This window comes from Ovis aries, chromosome 14 (assembly GCF_016772045.2).
Source record: "Ovis aries strain OAR_USU_Benz2616 breed Rambouillet chromosome 14, ARS-UI_Ramb_v3.0, whole genome shotgun sequence".
In the NCBI taxonomy this organism is placed as follows: Eukaryota; Metazoa; Chordata; class Mammalia; order Artiodactyla; family Bovidae; genus Ovis; species Ovis aries.
This window is the reverse complement of record NC_056067.1, coordinates 13,531,916-13,550,213: the sequence shown is the minus strand read 5'-3', so window position 1 is coordinate 13,550,213 and position 18,298 is coordinate 13,531,916. Positions and strand designations below refer to the sequence as shown.

Below are 18,298 nucleotides of genomic sequence, written 5' to 3'. Positions count from 1 at the left end.
CTGTTCTGGATCTACATACAGGAATATCGCTAGTTGTGGGCTGACCTAAACTTTCAACCTGGAGGTTGGCCAGGGGGACTGTCATGGTTTCCAGTTTGCTTTTCCTGCAGAATTCCTCAGCCCAGGGTTTGGTCTCATCAGGCCACAAGCTGAAGTTTACAGACTTGGGCAATCTGGTGCTGTCACTCCCTCCACCACTGCGCCCTGGTCCCAGACAGCATCCCCAGTGTGAGGCCGGATTTTCTTCATATGCTTTGACCAAAACAGCTCATCACAGCAAATTGGATGTGGAACAGCTGTAAGAATCCAGCCACCTCCTATTCAACCAGACTTTAAAGTGACTGACAAAAAGCAAAAGAATGCCACTCTTCCACTAACATTTTTTGTCTTGGGAAGTACAACTCATTTTCATTTTCTTTAAAGTGTGGGTCCATCAGTGTTATTTTTAATGATTTAATAAATAGGCTTTTAAAGCCTCTGTTTTAATTTTTAATATGGCAAATATTGATAGCTATAACCCACATCGACAGTAATTTTTAGGGGTGTACAGCTGGGGTCTGAATAAGTGAAGGATCTGCAATCAAACAGCCCAAGTGGAATCTGGCTATGTGACTCCACACAGATGGCTGCACCACCCGAGCCTCAGTCTTCTCATCTGTAACAAGGGATGGTAATACCACTTGGCCCATGAGGATTAGTGTGGGTGAAGTGCTCAGCACAGTGCTCGGACCACAGCCAGTTCAAGCAGATGGGGCTTGCCATCATCACCATCACCACCATCACTTTAGCCACACCGCAAAATACGAAGAGTTGCAGTAGGTACTGAGTTTGGACCACAGCCATGTCTGACTTCCCTAGGATCCACCCAGCCCCACTGCTGCTCCTGCCAGTCTTGCCACCTTAGTACCTGCGTCTCTGATCCCCAGTGCTGTATCTTGGCACCATTTACATGTCACAACAACTACCCAGGATGTGTAGCCACTTACGGATTTTACACAGTTTCAGAAAACAAAACTAGCTGGCCTCTGCTGAGGTGTGCTGTGTGCAGGCCCTGGTCCCCAGGACTGGAGTGCCTTATCTGTTTCACCCTACAAGTGCTATCCCATTTTGGGTGAAGAAACTGACTCTTCTGGCACACAGAGCCGGTGCACTGGGGAGCTGTGTCTGTATCCCTACCTCTGCCTCTCAGCCTGCTGCTCTTTCTTCTGCAGTCAGAGACTTGTGGTAGAATTCAGGCTTCTGGGGACTCCCAGGGACCTGGCCGAAAGCCCCCACTGGTAGCCACTAGGGTGCTTTTAGTGGTCTTGGCTTGTCACACGAGGTCCGTGGCCAAGAATGGAGGCGGTTTTTCACCTTCAGTGAAGACATTTGGATCTCAGCCAGGATCCATCTGCACTTCGCTCACTGTCCACCAGGCAACCTTGGGCTCCATAACAGGATGGGACAAAGTGGAAGCCACTGGTTCCAGGGTGAGTGACCCAGGAAGTCTCCCTTTCTCCCCTCCCCAGGCCTGAGTCTCCTCGTCCATACCAGGGAGACCTAAAGGGAACTTGGTGTCAGCAGGCTACTGTGAGAATCATGGGAAAGGGAACTGAGCCTGAGAATCTCACGGGATGATGACAGATACTGTCCCCAGCACTCTTAGTTTCAGAGCAGGTCGGGGTGGGAGTGGGGCACTGTCTTGCTCCAATGTCAGTGTCTACCACAGTTCAGGTCCAAAAGAAATGTAGCTGGAGCCATAAGTGTAGTTTAAATTTTTTAGTAGCTGCGTTTAAAAAGTATAAAGGATAAGGTGACAGTTGTGAGATAAATTACCCATATTTCCAAGATGTTATTTCAACAAGTCCATATAAAATTTACTATTACCATCATCATCATCACGAAGTACTAATCACTAGTACCAATCATATGAAGTGAAGCCTGTATTTCACACTGACAGCACATCTCAATTTGGAGAATGCTAAATTATCATGGAAATACTCGATCTTTATTTTGAAATCATGAAACTGGAAGAGTGGAATCACGCGCCCAAGTTATTCTAAGTAGACTTAAAATTTTCCAATAAGGGCAAAAAGTGTTAAAATTAGTTAAAGGCAAATGCAAGAGCAGCCAGAGGCCCCCCACTGCGCACCGGCCTGTGGAGCCAGGAGCAGGCAGGAGCGGTGTGGACGACCAGGGACCAGAAACAAAGAAGAGACGGTGCGAAGGCCCTGCGACGCAAGAAGACGCGGCCAGAGGTGAGGGCCAATCCCGGGTGCAACCCGCGAGTGGACGCGCACCACCCGGGGCGTGAGAGCGATGCGCCCTGGAGATGCCAATCTCGCAGGCGCCGGACTAGTGGGGGCTAGGCTAGGGGCGGGGCCTGGTTGTCCGTCACGTGGCGTTGCCCACCCAGGCGGTGGGGAAACCACGTGATGGGCGGGGCGAGCCCGCGGGGGCGTGGCTGTCTCCCGGGGCGGGGCCGCGCGCCAAAGCGGCGGAGTTCCTGGAGCTTCCCAGTTGCCGCCTGACAGAGTACCTCAGTCGCGGCGTCGGCCGCCAGGGGGCGCCGGGCTACCTGGTCACCACAGCCCCAGGGTCTTGTCACGCTCCGGCTTGCCTGTGACACCCGAGTGCGGTCACCTGCTGCCCTCCCGGCGCACCGTTTGCCCACAGGGTGGCCCCACTTGGCGAGACGTCCTAAACCTGCGTGAACAACCTGAGACAACAGAGACGTTCCTGAGACCGAGGGGCTTGGGTCCGGAAGCCAGATGACCCCAGCGTCTGCCCAGCGGGGTTCTTTCCCTCCCGGAGGGTGGCGATGGGCACCCCTCCTGAGGTAGCCGCGGCCCGTGGACTACCCCCGAGGCGCTGTAAACGTCCCTCCTCTGACGCCTTGAGGGTCTGCCGCCCGTGAGCAGGGGTTGTCCGGCCTCTGAGGGCTCAAGTCCGGCCAAGTGGAAGGTGAGCTGGTGCTGAGAACTGGGGCTGGAGTGAGGCCGCCGTCCGTCCAGCACTCGCCGAGCGCCAAGTGTGCTCGGGGTACCAAGCCCTGGGGACCTCGGGGAGCCACCAGTGCAGAAACATACCTTGAACAAGTGTATAAAGGGGCCCCTGGGAGGGCTGGACCCAGGGGGGCCGCCGCTGTGGGCTCTGACTGAGCTGGGGGCCCCTGGAGCTCAGGCAGTGAGGGCATGTGCTGGTGGGAGGGGGCAGGCTTGGCCTCAGAGGGCATCTGGTCTCTCCTGAGGGCAGTGGAAGCCACGTGCTGGCAGGATTTTCAGACACTGGCTGGGCAGGAAGCCTGGGTGGACTGACACCAGGCAGGGGTTGCTGCAGGCACCTGGGCACAAGCCCCTGGCTTTGGATTAGAGGAGTGGGCAGGCCCGCAATCAGGCCACAGGCCGACTCTCCCACGGGATGCTGTGTGCCCTCGGTCGGGTGAGCACACTGCCCAGGAGGGTATCCTATGTGTCCGCAGGGCCAGTATTGCAGGGTGCTGCCTCTAGGGCGGTGCTCGGGTGCGAGAACTGATTGGTCACCAGCACGGGGCAAAACTGGCACATCCAAGGACTGGATGAGGAGGGCCTGGCCCACGACTTCGGGAGTTGAAGGCAGGACGGACAGTGTGGCCAGGGCAAGTGTGATCACCAGCCCACAGAGAACGCAGAATACTGTGATCAAATTTGAACTTTCTCCAAGGCTGGTGGGGAGAAAGCGACAGGCAGATCCATACGTGCAGAGGACGTTGTGGGGCTAGAGGCCCGGAGGAGGCTGCGGCAGCCTGGCTACTGAGATCGGACAGCGTGGGAAGGGAGGAGGGTTGAGCATGACCCAGCAGGACCGCCAGCTGACCTGCTCACCTGGTGATGCCCACCTTGTCCTGCCAGGCTCGGGTTGGAGTACCTGATCGCTGAGGCTGCCGTGTCTTGGGCAGCATCTGCCTGCTGCTCTGCCCAGGGTTGGGGGGAGCTGCCCTGGCACACCCTGGTGGTCTGCCCTGAGTTCCTTCAGCATGTTGCTGGGGCAATGGGAGCTCAGAACACCACCGTCTCCCCAACAACCAGAGTGAAGAAGATGCAGAAGTGATGAGAGACACTGTCTTCTGCCTGTCACACCTTACTCGCCTCAGCCTGAGTGGGACCTGAGGGGGCAGGGGTCCTCTGCTCAGAGAGGCCCTGGAGTCCTCAAAGCCAGCCCAAGCCTCTGCTGCATCTGGGACCTGGCAGAGGGGGGCAGGTCGGTTTGGATTGTCCTTGGGCCCGGCAACCCCTTCTCTGAGCTCAGTTTCCTCAGGTGTTAGAAACACTTGTGTTACTGATTTTTTTTTTTAAGATTTATCTATTTATTCAGCTGTGCCAGGTCTTAGTTGTGACCTGTGGAATCTTTAGTTGGGACATGTGGGATCTAGTTCCCAGACCAGGGTTGAACACGGGCCTCCTGCTTTGGGAGCGTGGACTCAGCCACTGGACCACCAGGGAGTCCCCAGTTTTCTTTAGAACCATGGGTGCAACGATGACCCCAGGCCCCCAGGTGCTAATCGATGAAGGGGTGACAGGCCATCTCACTCTTGGCCCACAGTCACCTGCCTCCTCTGTTCCCTCACTCACCTGCTTTGTGCAAGTTTGGTGCTGGACATTTTTCACAGCATCCCTACCCTCATAATCCCAAGAACTATCTGATGGTGGAAATGACCCCAGTTCATGTGGAGGGCTGTGCTTCAGCCTCACCTCCGCCCCTGGCCGCCCCCTCTCCTTTGCCAGTGCCCTCTACTGTTGGCATAGTCCCCCTCCACCGCCCTCCCAGGCAGAGCCGTGAGTCTCAGCCATGCCTGTCACCTCTGTGAGACCCCTCAGCCTACTGTCCCTGTTGGCCTGTCAGCCACAGGATGCTGGGCGCTGGCCCGGTTTGTTGCTGCAGCTGGGCAGTATCTGCCGCCTGGGGCCGGGCCATCAGCACCACCAGGCCATTCTGGCCCGGTCCCTCTATCATCCTGTCCAGCTGGAGTCCTGTTTGGCTGCTGAGATGGGGGTAGGGAAACCACTAACCAACTTCTGAAAGTTGGCTTCACATGGAAAACGCAGTTACTCACCAGGCCAGCTTTCCCACAGTGTGGGTTTAGTGCCCACGCCGTTCCTCCTGGTGGCTCGTGAAGAGCTTGCGGCCACAGGCCCCAGAGGCACGTTTCTGTGTTGTAGGCGCCGATTTCCAGCCTCTGGACTCAGCTGGCCCATGCGGTCAGCGGGCAGATTCCAGACCAACCGGGAGCACTGAGTGCAGAATCAAGCACCAGTGCTGACTCTGGTCCAGTCACGTCCTGATCAGGGACAGGGCCGAGGGCTAGCCTTCGGGGAGCAGGGAAACAAGGTTTTGACCGGTTCCAGGTGGGCAGGTGGATGGGAGGGGGCTCTGGGGGGACATGTCCTGAAGAAGGAGCCTGGCCTGGGATCCACTGACAGGAGCACAACATGGGCTTATTCTCTGCTGGATCGATTCCTGGTCTTGTTTCCAAGAAAGGGGGTCTGGGGAGACTCAGTGGGAATGTACTCGGGGAAATTAAAAAATAATCCCCAATCTCATCAAGTCTTTGGGCAGGAATCAGGAAAACAGCATCCAGAAGAAACAGACAACTTGGTAGCCTCTAGGGAGGCTCCTGGTGGAGGAAGTCTCAGTGTAGGCTACACGGAAACCTTAGCTACATGCAAATCCGCCACATTAAGTGTTTAAAGTGGGAAAAATCCATAATACAAGATGTATTATTTTAGCCATTTTTAAGCATGCAGTTGAGTGGCATTAAGTACATTCACATTGTTGTGTAATCACCACCACTACTTCCTGAACTTCCTCATCATCCCAAAAGGAAGGACCATACCTGTTAAGTAATAACTCCCCATTCCCTCCTCCCCTCAGCCCCAGGAACCCTTAATCTAGCTTCTGCTTTTATGAATTTGTCTAGTTTAGATCTAAGTGGGACTGTGTAATACTTGTCCGTTTGTATCTGACTTCTTTCACTGAGCAGAATGTTCCCAGAGTTTATCCAGGTTGTAGTAGCAATAGGACTTTCCTTTTTATGGCCACATAATGTTTCATTGTGTGGAGGGATCACATTTGGTTTACTCATTCATCTGTTCATGAGTATCTGGGTTCTTTCAGAAATAATTTGTAAGTATAGAGACAGGTAAGGATAACTGTGATCTCCTTGGGGAAAAGTTAGGCCTGAATGATGAAATCCCCTCTGATGACGCTCTTGCCCTGGCCCTTCCTCTCTCCGTTGGGGGACCTGACAGTTCCTGCTCTTCCACGACTAAAGTACTATTTTTTGAATTTAATTTAAATTTAAATTTTATTTTATGTAGTTGATTTACAATGCTGTGTTAGTTTCAGGTATACAGTTGTCAGTTGTGCATACATATACCCATTCTTTTCCATGTTCTTTTCCCATATAGGTTATTACAGAATTTTGAGTAGAGTTCCTCTCCTATACACTCGGTCCCTGTTTATCTGTTTTACATACAGCAGTGTGTATATGTTAATCCCAAATTCCTCAAATTTATCCCCCATATTATGTTTCCCCTTTGGTAACCCAGGGTTTGTTTTCAAAGTCTGTGAGTCTGTTTCTTCAAATAGTCTTTGTAAATAAGTTGTAACTTATTTAAATAAGTTCACTTGTATTTCTTAAGTGATACCATATGATATTTGTCTTAGTGTGATCATCTCTAGGTCCATGCATGTTGCTGCAAATGGCATTATTTCCCTCTTTTCATGGCTGAGTAGTATTCCACTGTATATATGGATCACATCTTCCTCCATTTCTCTGTTGATGGACACTTAGGCTGCTTCCATGTCTTGGCTATTGTAAATAGTGCTGCAGTGAACTTTGGGGTGCCTGTATCTTTTTGAATTGTGGTTTTCTCTGGACATACGCCCAAGAGTGAGATAGCTAGATCATATGGTAGCTCTATTTTTAGATTTTAAGGAACCTTAATACTGTTCTCCATAGTGGTTAAATTTCTGTTTTAATTAACAAATGTGGTAGGACCCCAAGCCACGGGGTGGTGGGGCAGAAATGGCTTTGGACTTGGAATCAGGAACCCTCAAGGCCTGGCCTGTCCTTTGGCAGCTGACGTCCCCCCATCAGGCCCCTGTGTCCTCCTCTGCAAAGGATTAGAACTTGTGTTACTGAATAGCCAGGATTCCCTCCACCTGATACTTGGCAAGTTGGCAGGTGGGGAAGTTCTTCTGCTGAGAATCTGTCCCCACTGTGCTCATATAGAATTTATTATGTGAATAGATGATACATGTGTGCATCAAAAAAAAAAAAAAACACACAAAACACAAAAAGGCATTTCAGCGACCTTTGTTCCTCCTATCTGATAGCAACCCCCCAAGCTTGGTAAAGGCTTGTGTGCCTCCGGAGAGTGGAGTATCTGCGGTAGGCTGGGAGGGAGGCCGCTGCTTTCCCCAGTTGTAACACTGTATCTTAGGGATTGTTCCATATTGATATACAGAGTGTTGCTTGGGTCTCTAACTGCTTTGAAGCCTCCATTGCAGGATACACTGTGATTTCTTTAAGGGCTCCTAACTTGGCCAGAACAGTTCGGTCTTTTCCAATCTTGCTGCTCACAATTCTTGGAAGCATACCTTGTGCTCCTTTGCAGGGAGAGTTCTTGCTCTGTTCTGGAGCCAGACTGGAAGGTGGGAAGCGCTGTGAGCCAGGTCCCTGAAGCCGTGGTGGGTCTAGGGACTTGCTCGCCCGGGGCTCTCCTCCCCTTATCTTCATTTTCTGAGTCCTCCTGCTTCTCTCTTAGGCTTTGCTCTTGGGACAGAGTCTAGAACCTTGTACCCCAGGCCTTAGACAGACTCAGCTTAAGGAAGTGATTTTTAAGCTTTTTGGTTTTCGCATTTAAACCCTTTATGCAGACAAGGCCCTGTGTCCCATGTCCTGAGAAGGGCCCTCAGCTTCCCTGGTCATGCCGAGGGCAGGCCAGGCAGAGGACAGGGCGTGGGGAGCCCTGACCCTGATGCTGAGTCTGTTCTGCCCATTTCTCTGGGTGAGCCCCGCTCCCTCTGCCCCCCTCTCTCCAGCCCATACCCCAGGAAAGAAGGATGATGAAGGGTCACCTAGGGGCTGATGGTGACCCCTCAAGCAGGTGTGTCACTTCACATCATTTTTACATGGCTTTGTCTGAAGTCTTCACAGTTTTGCAGCTGAGCCCCCACCCCATCTCATGGACGTCCCCTGAGGCTTGGAGAGGCGGGTGGCCTCCTGGGCAGAAGGCTGGCACCCAGGGGAGCCGCTGTGGGCTGTCCTGCAGTTTTCTCTGCTGATGCTGGTGCTGCTCAGAGATGCTGGCCACATCCTTGCCAAGGGACGGCTCCGGTGGCCAGGTTCCAGCCATCTCTAGAGGCTGGGAATAGGTAGCATTTACGGGCAGTCCTGGGACTCTCAGTTAGCTCAGGCCCATGTCCCCAAACTCCTTTGGGTTCTGACCTGAGGAGGAACCCTGAGGCTAAAGTCTCAAGAGGTCCAGAAAAAGTCCGGGGTCAGACATGACTCCAGGAAGGAGCAAGCAGAGAGGCAGGGAGAAACGCGATCAGCACTGAAATTCTAGCTTTCATGAAAGTCCACTGAAAGTTTCTGACTTGAAGAGTGGGAAGCTCTGGGCCTGTGTTGGAGCTGCAGCGCCAGCTTCCTCAGGTGTCCTTGGGCCCTGAGTCCTGCCACCTCCGCCTTTGCACACTGGGCGGCTCTTTTTTTTCTCCTTTCCCAGCCCAACTCAAAGTGGAGAAGGCCAAACTGGGGTGGCCAAGTGAAGTGCCCAGTGCAGCCTGGATTCAGACCCTGGCCTGTTGACCCAAGGACAGTTCTCATTTCCTTCCTACAGCAGGGTCCGTGGTGGTGGTGGTGGTGGTGGTGGTAGGCGGAGGCGCTGGTGGAACCCTCCGAGCCACTCCACGGTCCCAGGGGGCGCTGCGGGCCAGGGAGCAAGGTTTCAGCTGCTCCTGCCACGCGGGGCGCACTTGCGAGTGGGGTGCTCTCCGAGAAGCCTGGGGCTAGGGCACTTTTCCCGAGCGCTTCGGGCTGCGACGGCTGGGGAGGAAGCTGCCCCGCCCGCACCCACGGACTCCGAAAGGCCCCGCCAAGGCTGTTGAGGGTGGGGGGGTCTTATAGGGAAGTGCGCCGAGCGGGGTTCTCCGGCCCCCACTGGACATCCCGTACCGTGAGAGCCAGTGCCGGGCACGAGCCGCGTGGAGCAGCAGAGTGGGTGCCGGGGCGCGCCGGGCAGTCGGGGAGGCGCGGGGGCGGGCACGCCGGGAGGGCGGGGGCCGAGCTTATAAAGGCCCACGGGCTGGCCGAGGGAGGAGGGAGCCGCCGAGCCGCGTCCCGCCCTGCTCGGCCTCCGCGAGCAGCCGAGAGAGTCGCGAGCCGCGCGCGGCGCTCCGCCGCGGGGCAGGGCTGACACCGGAGCGAGCGCGGACCCCGGCCGTCGGCACCGGCGGGACGCTGCGGACCCCGGCCCTGAGAGGAGGAGCAGGAGGAAGCGGAGGCGCTCAGGTCCCTGCTGACCAGCCGGGGTCCTGGCCGCGGCACGCGGCACGTGCGGCGACCCGCCCTGTGCGCCATGCGCCGGCCAGGGCTCCCCCGCACCGCCCCTTAGCGCCGCGCCGGCCGAGCGACCCTGGCCGGCCCCGGGGCCCCTCGGGCATGGAGCCGCACGTGCTCGGCGCCGTCCTATACTGGCTGCTGCTGCCCTTCGCGCTTCTGGCCGGTGAGTGGGGGCGTGCGCGGAGGGCCCTGGACTGGGACAGGGTCTGCGTCCCCGCTCCCGGCATTCCGGCCAGGCCACCCGGCGAGAATGGTCGAGCAGAGGATGGTGCGCGGGCGGACGCGGAGATTCCCCGGGACGCCCGGCCCTGGGCGCCCGCATTCCAGAAGCATGAGAGCGCCGGGCCCGCCGGGAAGGCCGGGGCCCCGTCCGAGCGCCAGGCTGGGAGGGCGGCGGCGGGGTGGCGGGCAGATGGCACCCTGGCGCCCACGAAGGCCGGCGGCGAGCGCCCCCCGGAGAGGGCGGCGGATGCCTCGGCCCGCGGCGCTGGGGGTAGGGACACGGGGACAGGGGAGGAATGTCGGCCCCCATGGGAGGGGCCGGGGCGTCGGTGAGTGGGGCACGAATCTCTTTTTCTCTTTCGTGTTAAAAAAAAAAAAAAAAGCGCAAACTTGCATCACGACTTCCTGACCAATCTGGGAGAAGGCGGGCTTCCTGCCTGGAGCTGTTTAATCTGGAGCCTCTGGAGCAGAACTAACGTCGTTGTGCCCTGGGCTCGGCCCCCCTCACTCTTCCCCTTCCCGTCCCCACCCCCGGCCGAACTAGGGCCTGCCCTACTCTGGAAAAAATAGTTCGGGTTCCTCCCTGCCTTCCCGGTGCCCTGGCTCCTCCGCTGGGCTCTAGAGCTGTGGGAGGGGCCGGGGGTGGCTCTGATCTGGGCTTGGGGAGAGGATGCCCCCAGAAGACTCTGGTCTTGGTGCCAGAGCTGAGGTCCCCACCCTGGCATCAGTGTCCCCAGCTTGTGCTGTCATCTGCGCCCCTTCCGGAAAGCTCTAGCTGTGGTTCTTGTTGTTCAAGGCCCCTCCCCTGTGCACTCCCCCTGGCCTCCCTGTGCCCAGGGCAGAGTGCCGGAGCCTCATTTCACCCTTCACACGCCAGCCCTTGGTCCCCAGCTCCCTCTTCTGGGGCTGCCTCTACTGGGTGTGAGCTGAAAAGTGGTCTGATTAATTCAGAGAAACAGGGAATGGTTTGCACTGTGAGTCTGTCTGTTGGGTGGAAATCCGTCAGACCATGGTGGGTGTTGGTGGTTTTACTCTGAAAGTCTTTGCAGAGCCTCTTAAATCTCTCCAGGTGGACTCTGCCCGCTTCTGTCATAGGTGGGCGTGGGCTCCAGTGGGCCAGGAATGTGGGGGCCCGGAGCAGCCGGCACCAACTCCCACACAGACTGTGTTTTGATTTGTAGCAGAGAAAGGTGGTGAAACTTGGGAAAATTTCAGGACAGGAATCAATGAAAACCATTGAGGTCAGGGAGGAGGGTCTGAGTCAGCCTTGTGTGGACAGAACAGCCCAGGATGTACTGGGAAGAGCACAGGGTCAGCCGGCCTGTCTTTCTCCTCTAGCCTTGGGAAAACACACGTTAACAGGCCAGGAAAAGAGACCCAGCTGGAGGCCAGGCTCAGAAGCCGGTAACCTTCTCACTGCAGGCTCGCCTCTGACGGCCCGCAGCACACCTGCTGCCTCCTTAGCCTCCGAAGACACACACGAGAAGAATCAGGTTGGCCTGTGCGGGAGGGGCCTCCCTCCTGAAGGGCATGCCTCCCCACACTGTGCAGTCTCCTTGTTCAGGGTCAGCAGACTTTTCTCTGATGAGCTGGATAGTAAATATTTTCACATTATCAACTCTTCTGATATTTTTTCCAGCCATTAAAAAATGTAAACACCGCTCCTAGCTTGTGGGCTGCAGCAAAACAAATGGTGGAGCCAGGCTCAAACTGAGAGTTGGAGTTTGTTGACCCCGAGAATTAATCTGTGTTCATTGGGCCCTTGGCTGCAACTCAAGTGGGTGATGGAGTTGGGGGGAGGGTAGGTCTCTAGTTTCTGGATGCGAGATGGAGCTACTCAGGGTTCCCACCTGGGCTGTATTGGAGTCTCCTGGGAGCTTTTCACATCCTGATGACTAATTTTTTGTGTGCTTGGCTCAGCTTTTCTGTAAACCTGAAACTGTCCCCCAAAATAAAGTCTATTAATTAAAACCCGGATACCCAGGTCATACCCCACACGGATTCTGTGTCTGGGTGTAGGACTTGGACTTCCATGTTTTTTCTTGAGCTTCAGGGGAGGGTGATGTAGAGCTGGCCGAGAGCCCTGCCAAGTGACACCTGAGAGGTGGAGGCCGGACGCCAGCTCTCGGGGCCAGGTGGCTCCCGAGGGATCTTGCTGTGCTGCTGGCTGGAGGCGGGATGGTTGCCCTGCTGCCTTCTGAGCACCCCTTGCTCTGTGACGAGCTTCGGTAGAAATGGTTAGTTCGGCAGTGTTTTCAAAGTGAGTGGTGGGTGCTGGATGGGCCATCTGACGGTTTGGGTTATCCTAGGGCACCCCTCGCCTCCCAAAATCCCACTTCTACTTCCTTAGTACATCAGAGACCCCCAGTCTCCCGTCCCGGAAAGGGTGACAGCCTTCATCATTTTACCTGTTGTCCCTGCAGCCCTGAGGGGTCAGGACCCAGAACCGAAAGCTTCTAGAGAGACGTCAGGATAGAACACTTTGTGATTTCCCCGGGAACGGCCCCGCCCCCAACTCTTGACCTAATGGGGCGGGGGCAGCCTGAAGGTCGCACTGTAGCAGCGAGGCAGGTGGTGAGAAGGTGGGAACTGTATCACTGAACGGCAGACACGTGCAGGGCGGCAACATGGCTTCCTCTTGTGGGATGGGGCTCCGGCCTCTCGGGCACGCCCACCGCATGCCACGTCACCTGCCAGCCTGTCACTGCTGTGTCACCGTTTAGAATGGGGACGCTTCCTCCTCTATGTAGGGGATTCACTATCACTGTCTCAGCACTGCTGTGAGGCAGGCAGGAAGGCAGTGGGAAGGCAGTCCTAGGACGGGGGCCCCTGGTAGGAATGCGGCCCCGAGAGTCCACCTCAGCTCCTGGGCTCCCAGGCTCTTGGAGCCAGCAGCAAGCCCAGGCTGTCCTGTTCAGAGACCCCCTCAGAGCTGGGGCTGGGTCTTGCTCTCCTCTGCCACCTTAGGGAGGAGACTCGGCCTTGGCAGCTCCAGCCCGCTCCCAGGACTGATTATTTTGCAGGGCTCAGGTGTCTGGCTGATGGGCCCCAAGGAATCAGTGTGATCAGGGAGGGGCCGGGGTCAGCCCAGGAGCTGAGGACAGCCACCCCACCAGCATCTGTACCAGTGGGAAGGGTCCTGCAGAGGAAGTGCTGATGGAGCGGTGGGGAACGTCTTGGGTCCTGGCTGTGAGGCTGCTTCCTGGGCGGTGTCTCTCCTCTAACACTTTCAGTGCTCAGAGATGGAGAGGGAAAGGGGCCCTCTGCTCTGTGTGCAGCCGCAGGGGACTGCCTTCTGTGGCGGGGCCACCGCAAGGGTTGAGGATAGCCCCTGGGCCTGCCCCTTATCTTTAGGGCCCAGTGTGAGCTGTCTCTTATAGGAAGCCACTCTTGACCACCCTGGTCCGATGAAGTATTGGTCTTTTCTGTGTTTTCTGTTTTTAGAAATATATAGACTTAAAAAAAAAAAAAAACAAAAACCACTTAGTCTTTTATTTGCCCAAGGCCAGCTGTTGCAGGCACTGAGGCCTCAGGACTTACCAAAGGGGTGGGGGGTGGGGTGAGCCATCCTGCCCCCTGGTGCTGCCTGCCCCTCCTGCTTCCTTCAGGAGATGGGAGAATAGATAAAGTGTACGGTGTGCCACCAAGCATCTCCTCAGCTTTGTGTGTGTGTCAGCAGCTCAGGTGTCCGACTCTGCGACTACATGGACTGCAGCCTGCCCAGCTCCTCTGTCCAAGGGATTCTCCAGGCAAGAGTGCTGGAGTGGGGTGCCATTTCCTTCTCCTAGACATTTTTTATGCCGACTTCTCCCTTCTGGTTACCAAAGCAGTTTTCCTTCCTCCTTGGGGTACAGGCTCCAGGTGTTACAGAGGCAGGTGAGAAGGCTGCCCTGAGTGCCGCCAGGAGGTGGGTCAGTGCCCTCTGTGGGAGCTTCTCCCACTCTTGACCTTTGAACCCCTCTGAGTTGAGCCTGCTCTCTGGATGAGGATCGGGGGGCTTGGGGGATGAGAATACAAGCAGGTTTTCCTTCCCAGGGCAAGTGAGTTGCGTACCTGTTGTCAGGTGTTACCTGTGGAAGAGCCCAGGGTGGGCAGCCCCAGGGAGGCTAGGGGCTGGCTTTGTAGGACAAGCTCGAGGCGGTGCCAGCCTCTGCCTTGCCTTGACTTGCCAGGCTGTCACCCCTCTCTCTGGGCCTCAGTTTCCTCACCTGTAAAAGAGACAATAAAAGCTTGAAGGCCAATACCAGGTCTCTGATCTCTTGGCCTCTGGACGGGGCAGGGCAGGGCAGCCCTCCCTTGCACAGTGAATGGGTCCATGACACACAGGGCTGCCCACTGGCCACAGGTGGTTTCCAGGGTGGGAGGTGTGGTGTCCAGGGTCAGCCTGGCTACCCGGCCTGACACCTGCCTGCCCAGATTCCTGTGCTCACGTGAAACCTGTTCCCAAGTTCATTCAAGCATCATCTCACCAGGTCTCTTGAGATGGAGCTCCAGGCAGGCTCCTAGGCTCTAGTTCAGGGCCAGTGGCGGTGGGATGGGAGGGGCTGGACCTGCTCTCCTCTGTAACTGGGCCGAGGTTTCCTTGGGTGTAAAGGGAGGTGTGGATCCCCCCAGCTTCCGGCACCTTGGTCCTGTAAGGGCCTTTGCCATGTTTGTTCACACTGTGCTGAGTCCAGATGGGAGAGAAACATGGTGCCGTCAGTGATGCCGTCCCCGGGGGTGTCCCCTAGTGGATGCCATACAGCTCAAGGTCCGGGCTGCAGGGCGCTGGCGGGGGGCACCGGGCAAGACCAGTCTGCCAGAGGGAGAGAGGTTGTCTGCCACGCTGGACAGGGGGCAGAAAGGCAGATCCAAGGTGCCAGAGCAGTGCACCCAGGGTCAGGCCATCTGTGGAAGGTGGTCAGTGAGTGGCCTGCAAATGGGGACTCCAGTCCCCTGGGTGGCCAGTCGGAGGGTTGAGGTGGGGTGGAGAGGGAGGGGCAGCGCCCAGTGGGCAGTCAGGCAGGAGGGACTTGATCCCCGCCCACGTTTTGATCTGTATTAACTGTTCACTACAAAAGTAATGTATGAATACTTGTCATAAAATAGCCAAGAGTTAAATCAGAAGAGAGTAAGTTTCTTCTCTCATCCTTTCTTCTCCCTTTCGTCCAAAGCAAGGCCCTTGTCGGTGGTCAGGGCCTGAGGTTGCTGTGCCCCCACTCGTGAGGTTAGGTGGCTCCAGCGTTTGGAGCCATGGCAGTGCCCTGTGGCTGGGGTTCTGCGGGTGCCCAGGGTCACCAGCCTCTGCCCTGGGGAGGACGCTGCGAGGCTGAGGCCCGGCACTCGGGCAGCCCTGGAAAGCCACCAGCGGTGCGATGGGCAGTGCTGGCCCAGACCAGCCGCCCTGGGCACCTCAGGCCGACGTGCGTGGCCTCCCCCTTCCGTGCACCGTCTCGGGCCTTTGCCGAGTGGGGCGGGTCGATTTTTCTGGTGTGTTTTAATCACATAATTATAGGGAGTATTTTTAGTTCCCTGTAACGGCCGGCTGTTTACCAGGCTCCGACCTGCACTGTTTGTCTCCCAGAGTATATATAGCTGGGCCTCCTCTCCTTCCCTGGGGTCAGGCTAAAGCGGGACCGTGGCCACCTCAGCCGCCTCCTGTGGTTTCCTTTGCCAGTGAACAGGCGGCTGAACCGGGCCCCGTAGCTTCCGCAGAGTGGGAGGGGCCTGGGGGCTTCTGTCCTCGAGAGCAGATGGGGGTCTGTCCCGAGTCCGGAACCGCTGACCGCGCGGTGGGCCGTGAGGGACACGCCTCTTGGGCCCTGTCCAGGCTCGGCCGTGACCGTGGCGGTGCCCAGGTGTGCAGGTGGCCCGTTCCCTGGCTCTCCCCACCTCCCCTGCCCTTCAGTGGCCTCTGGTGGATCCTTTGAGGGAAAACAAAAGAACAGGACTGCTATGTGCACAGATTCCCTGGGCCCGCATGAGCAGCCAGAGGCCTGTGATTGCGGCTAGGATCGCGGCCCAGTCTGGAGGGACCAACCGAGAAAGCACACGGCTTGGGTGCCCGGGCAGGGGCCTCGGAGCAGAAGCCTCACCAGCCTCAGGCCTGAGTCCCGGTCTCTCTCATGTCCTGGAGCCACCAGGCCTGTGACCTGTGGGCTGGGCCCTGTCACACCCCAGCCTCCCCCTGGGGCCCAGGCTCCTGTTCTGCCTCCATTCCCACTCCCCCGAGTCCCTCCCCCTCATTCACCCCCTTCCCTCCCCCTTATTCAGCCGCATCCCTCCCCCTCATTCACCCCCTTCCCTCCCCTTCATTCACCCCCTTCCCTCCTCCTCATTCACCCCCTTCCCTCCCCCTCATTCACCCCCTTCCCTCCCCTTCATTCACCCCCTTCCCTCCTCCTCATTCACCCCCTTCCCTCCCCCTCATTCACCCCCTTCCCTCCCCCTCATTCACCCCCATCCCTCCCCCTCATTCACCGCCCTCCCAATTCTGTCCTCTCATTCACTTGATTCATATTTACAGTTAAAACACTGAAACAACACATCATTACAACAGCATTAACAGGTGCTTTTCAAAGGGAAGCACGCTCTCCTATTCCACTCCCCCTCTCAGCTGCTTCATCCTCCCCTTTTGCCCCTCCCTGTCAATGGCCAGGGGTCATAGTGACCATGGGGCTCTCCCAGGAGCCCTCAGAGGCTGTGCAGCATGTACCTGGCTCCCCTGCTGGGAGAGTGTCCCTGGGTCGCTTCATGGGGGAACGAGTCAGCCTCATGGCAGAGACCCCAGTGGGTTCCCATGGACCCAGGGGCACCTGGGACAGGTTTGTACAAGTTGCCTTTGTGATGTCACAGGGCAGGTCCCCAGGCCCCTAACTGCCATGTGCCTGTGTGGGCAGCCGGCACTGACCATTTCCTCCGTTCATGTGGGCACACAGCTCTGCATCATGTCTTTGCCTCAGGGTCCACTCACCCCCCCACTCCAACTCTGCAGCCTCCATCCACGTCCACTGGCATCACAGCCTCTGCTTGGACAGATTCGGGGGCTCCAGGCTCCCAGCTCTGCTCCCAGATGCGTCCCATGGCAAGGTGGCCTTCCCAGTCATTCGAGAGCTGCCTGCTGCCCACCATGCCCTCTCCTGTGCGTTCACCTGGCACGGGGCCCCCCAGGTTTCTAGTCTCCCCTCAGGATGAGTCTCCACTCGCTTTCCTGCACCTGAGGGTGGGCAGTAGTGGCCCCGTGTCACCCAGGGCGAGAGCTCTGGTCGTGGTGCCCCTGCCTCCTGGGAGCCGCCCACTCCGGCACCTGTCAGCACACGGGGGGCTCCTCGGTCCCTGCCTCCGGCTGCACCTCTTTCCCTGCAGAACTTCCATCTGGCCCCCCAACTCCCCGAACCTGTCCTCACCCTGGAACTTGCCAGCTGTCCCCCTGCCACCACCTCCCACGGCCACCCCTCTGGCCCCCCCAACACTCGCTTGGCCCAGATTTAGGAGACTCTGGGGTCTCCACGGAGCCCCCAGGGGAGGACGGCACAGCTCACACATCAAGCTCTGCACGGGGACAGCTGGAGCTCGGGGTGGAGGGCAGGCCTCACAGTTGAGGCTGGGTTGACAGTCGAATGCAGCCATGTACCACCTTCCCCAAGGACTTGGAAAACGTTTCCACCTCTTGCGCTGCCCCCCCGCCCTGCCCTCAACTTGGTTTTGCCTGCTCTGGGGGTCCATGCTTGAGGGACCCCTGGGGGCGTGTACTGCCGTGTCTGCTGTCCCCTCAGTACTAAGTTTGTGTGATTGTCAGTGACCGCCTGGTGGTGGTCCCTTCTGGCGCTGGCTTGTCCCCTGAAAGCACTGCCACATTTGCTTATCCTGCCACCCCTCCCGCCTGGCGAGTAGGCATAGGCTGCAAGTAGGCGTAGGCTGCGAGGCGTAGGCTGTGAGCCAACGCATCTCTACGGACGCACCCATGTGTTTCATTCACTCCTGGGCATCGGGTTGCTGGGTCACGGGCCTCAACTGTCCACTGCAAGTAGGCTCCAATCTGTCCTCTGGTTGGCATTTGGGGATGTTGCAGGGCACCCCACACATGGTGTTGGCCTCTGATTCCAGCTGGTCCGTGGGCGTGAGGTGGCATCTCCTGAGACTTCAGGCTGCGCTACTTTGATGCCAATGATGCTAATCACCTTGGTATCTTCTCTGGCATGTGTCTCTAAGAATCTTTCACCCATTAAAAAAAACTGGATTGTTTATCTTTTTATTTCTGACTCAGGGGGTTCTTTGTGGACGTGAGATGGTAAGCTCCTTATCACCCTTCTGTACTGCATGTGGTTTTCCCTGCCTGTGGCTCACAATCCCAATTGTCATCTTTATGGTGTCCGGTTGAGAGCTAATCATCATCTTTATGGTGTCCGGTTAAGGGCAAGTGTTTTTAGCTCAAAGTCCTGTGAACTCAGATGTTACTGGCTGGGACATCCTCTCCTGCTCCCCCGAGCTGGTGGCGGGGTCTCTGAGTGC

At 57.0% G+C, this 18,298-nt stretch overlaps 1 protein-coding gene across 7 annotated transcripts in view; it reads left to right on the top strand.

Moving 5' to 3' along the window:
- Nucleotides 1-9,342: 9,342 nt before the first annotated feature.
- The window catches only part of PIEZO1 (piezo type mechanosensitive ion channel component 1), a 57,121-nt gene continuing 48,165 nt past the window's right edge, over nt 9,343-18,298 (top strand). For all 7 annotated transcript variants that reach the window (XM_027977735.3, XM_042231547.2, XM_060397907.1 and 4 more), the window contains exon 1: nt 9,343-9,749. In XM_027977735.3, the coding sequence (XP_027833536.2) occupies nt 9,686-9,749 (64 nt within the window). In that variant the 5' untranslated portion in view covers nt 9,343-9,685. The remainder of the gene's footprint in view (nt 9,750-18,298) is intronic.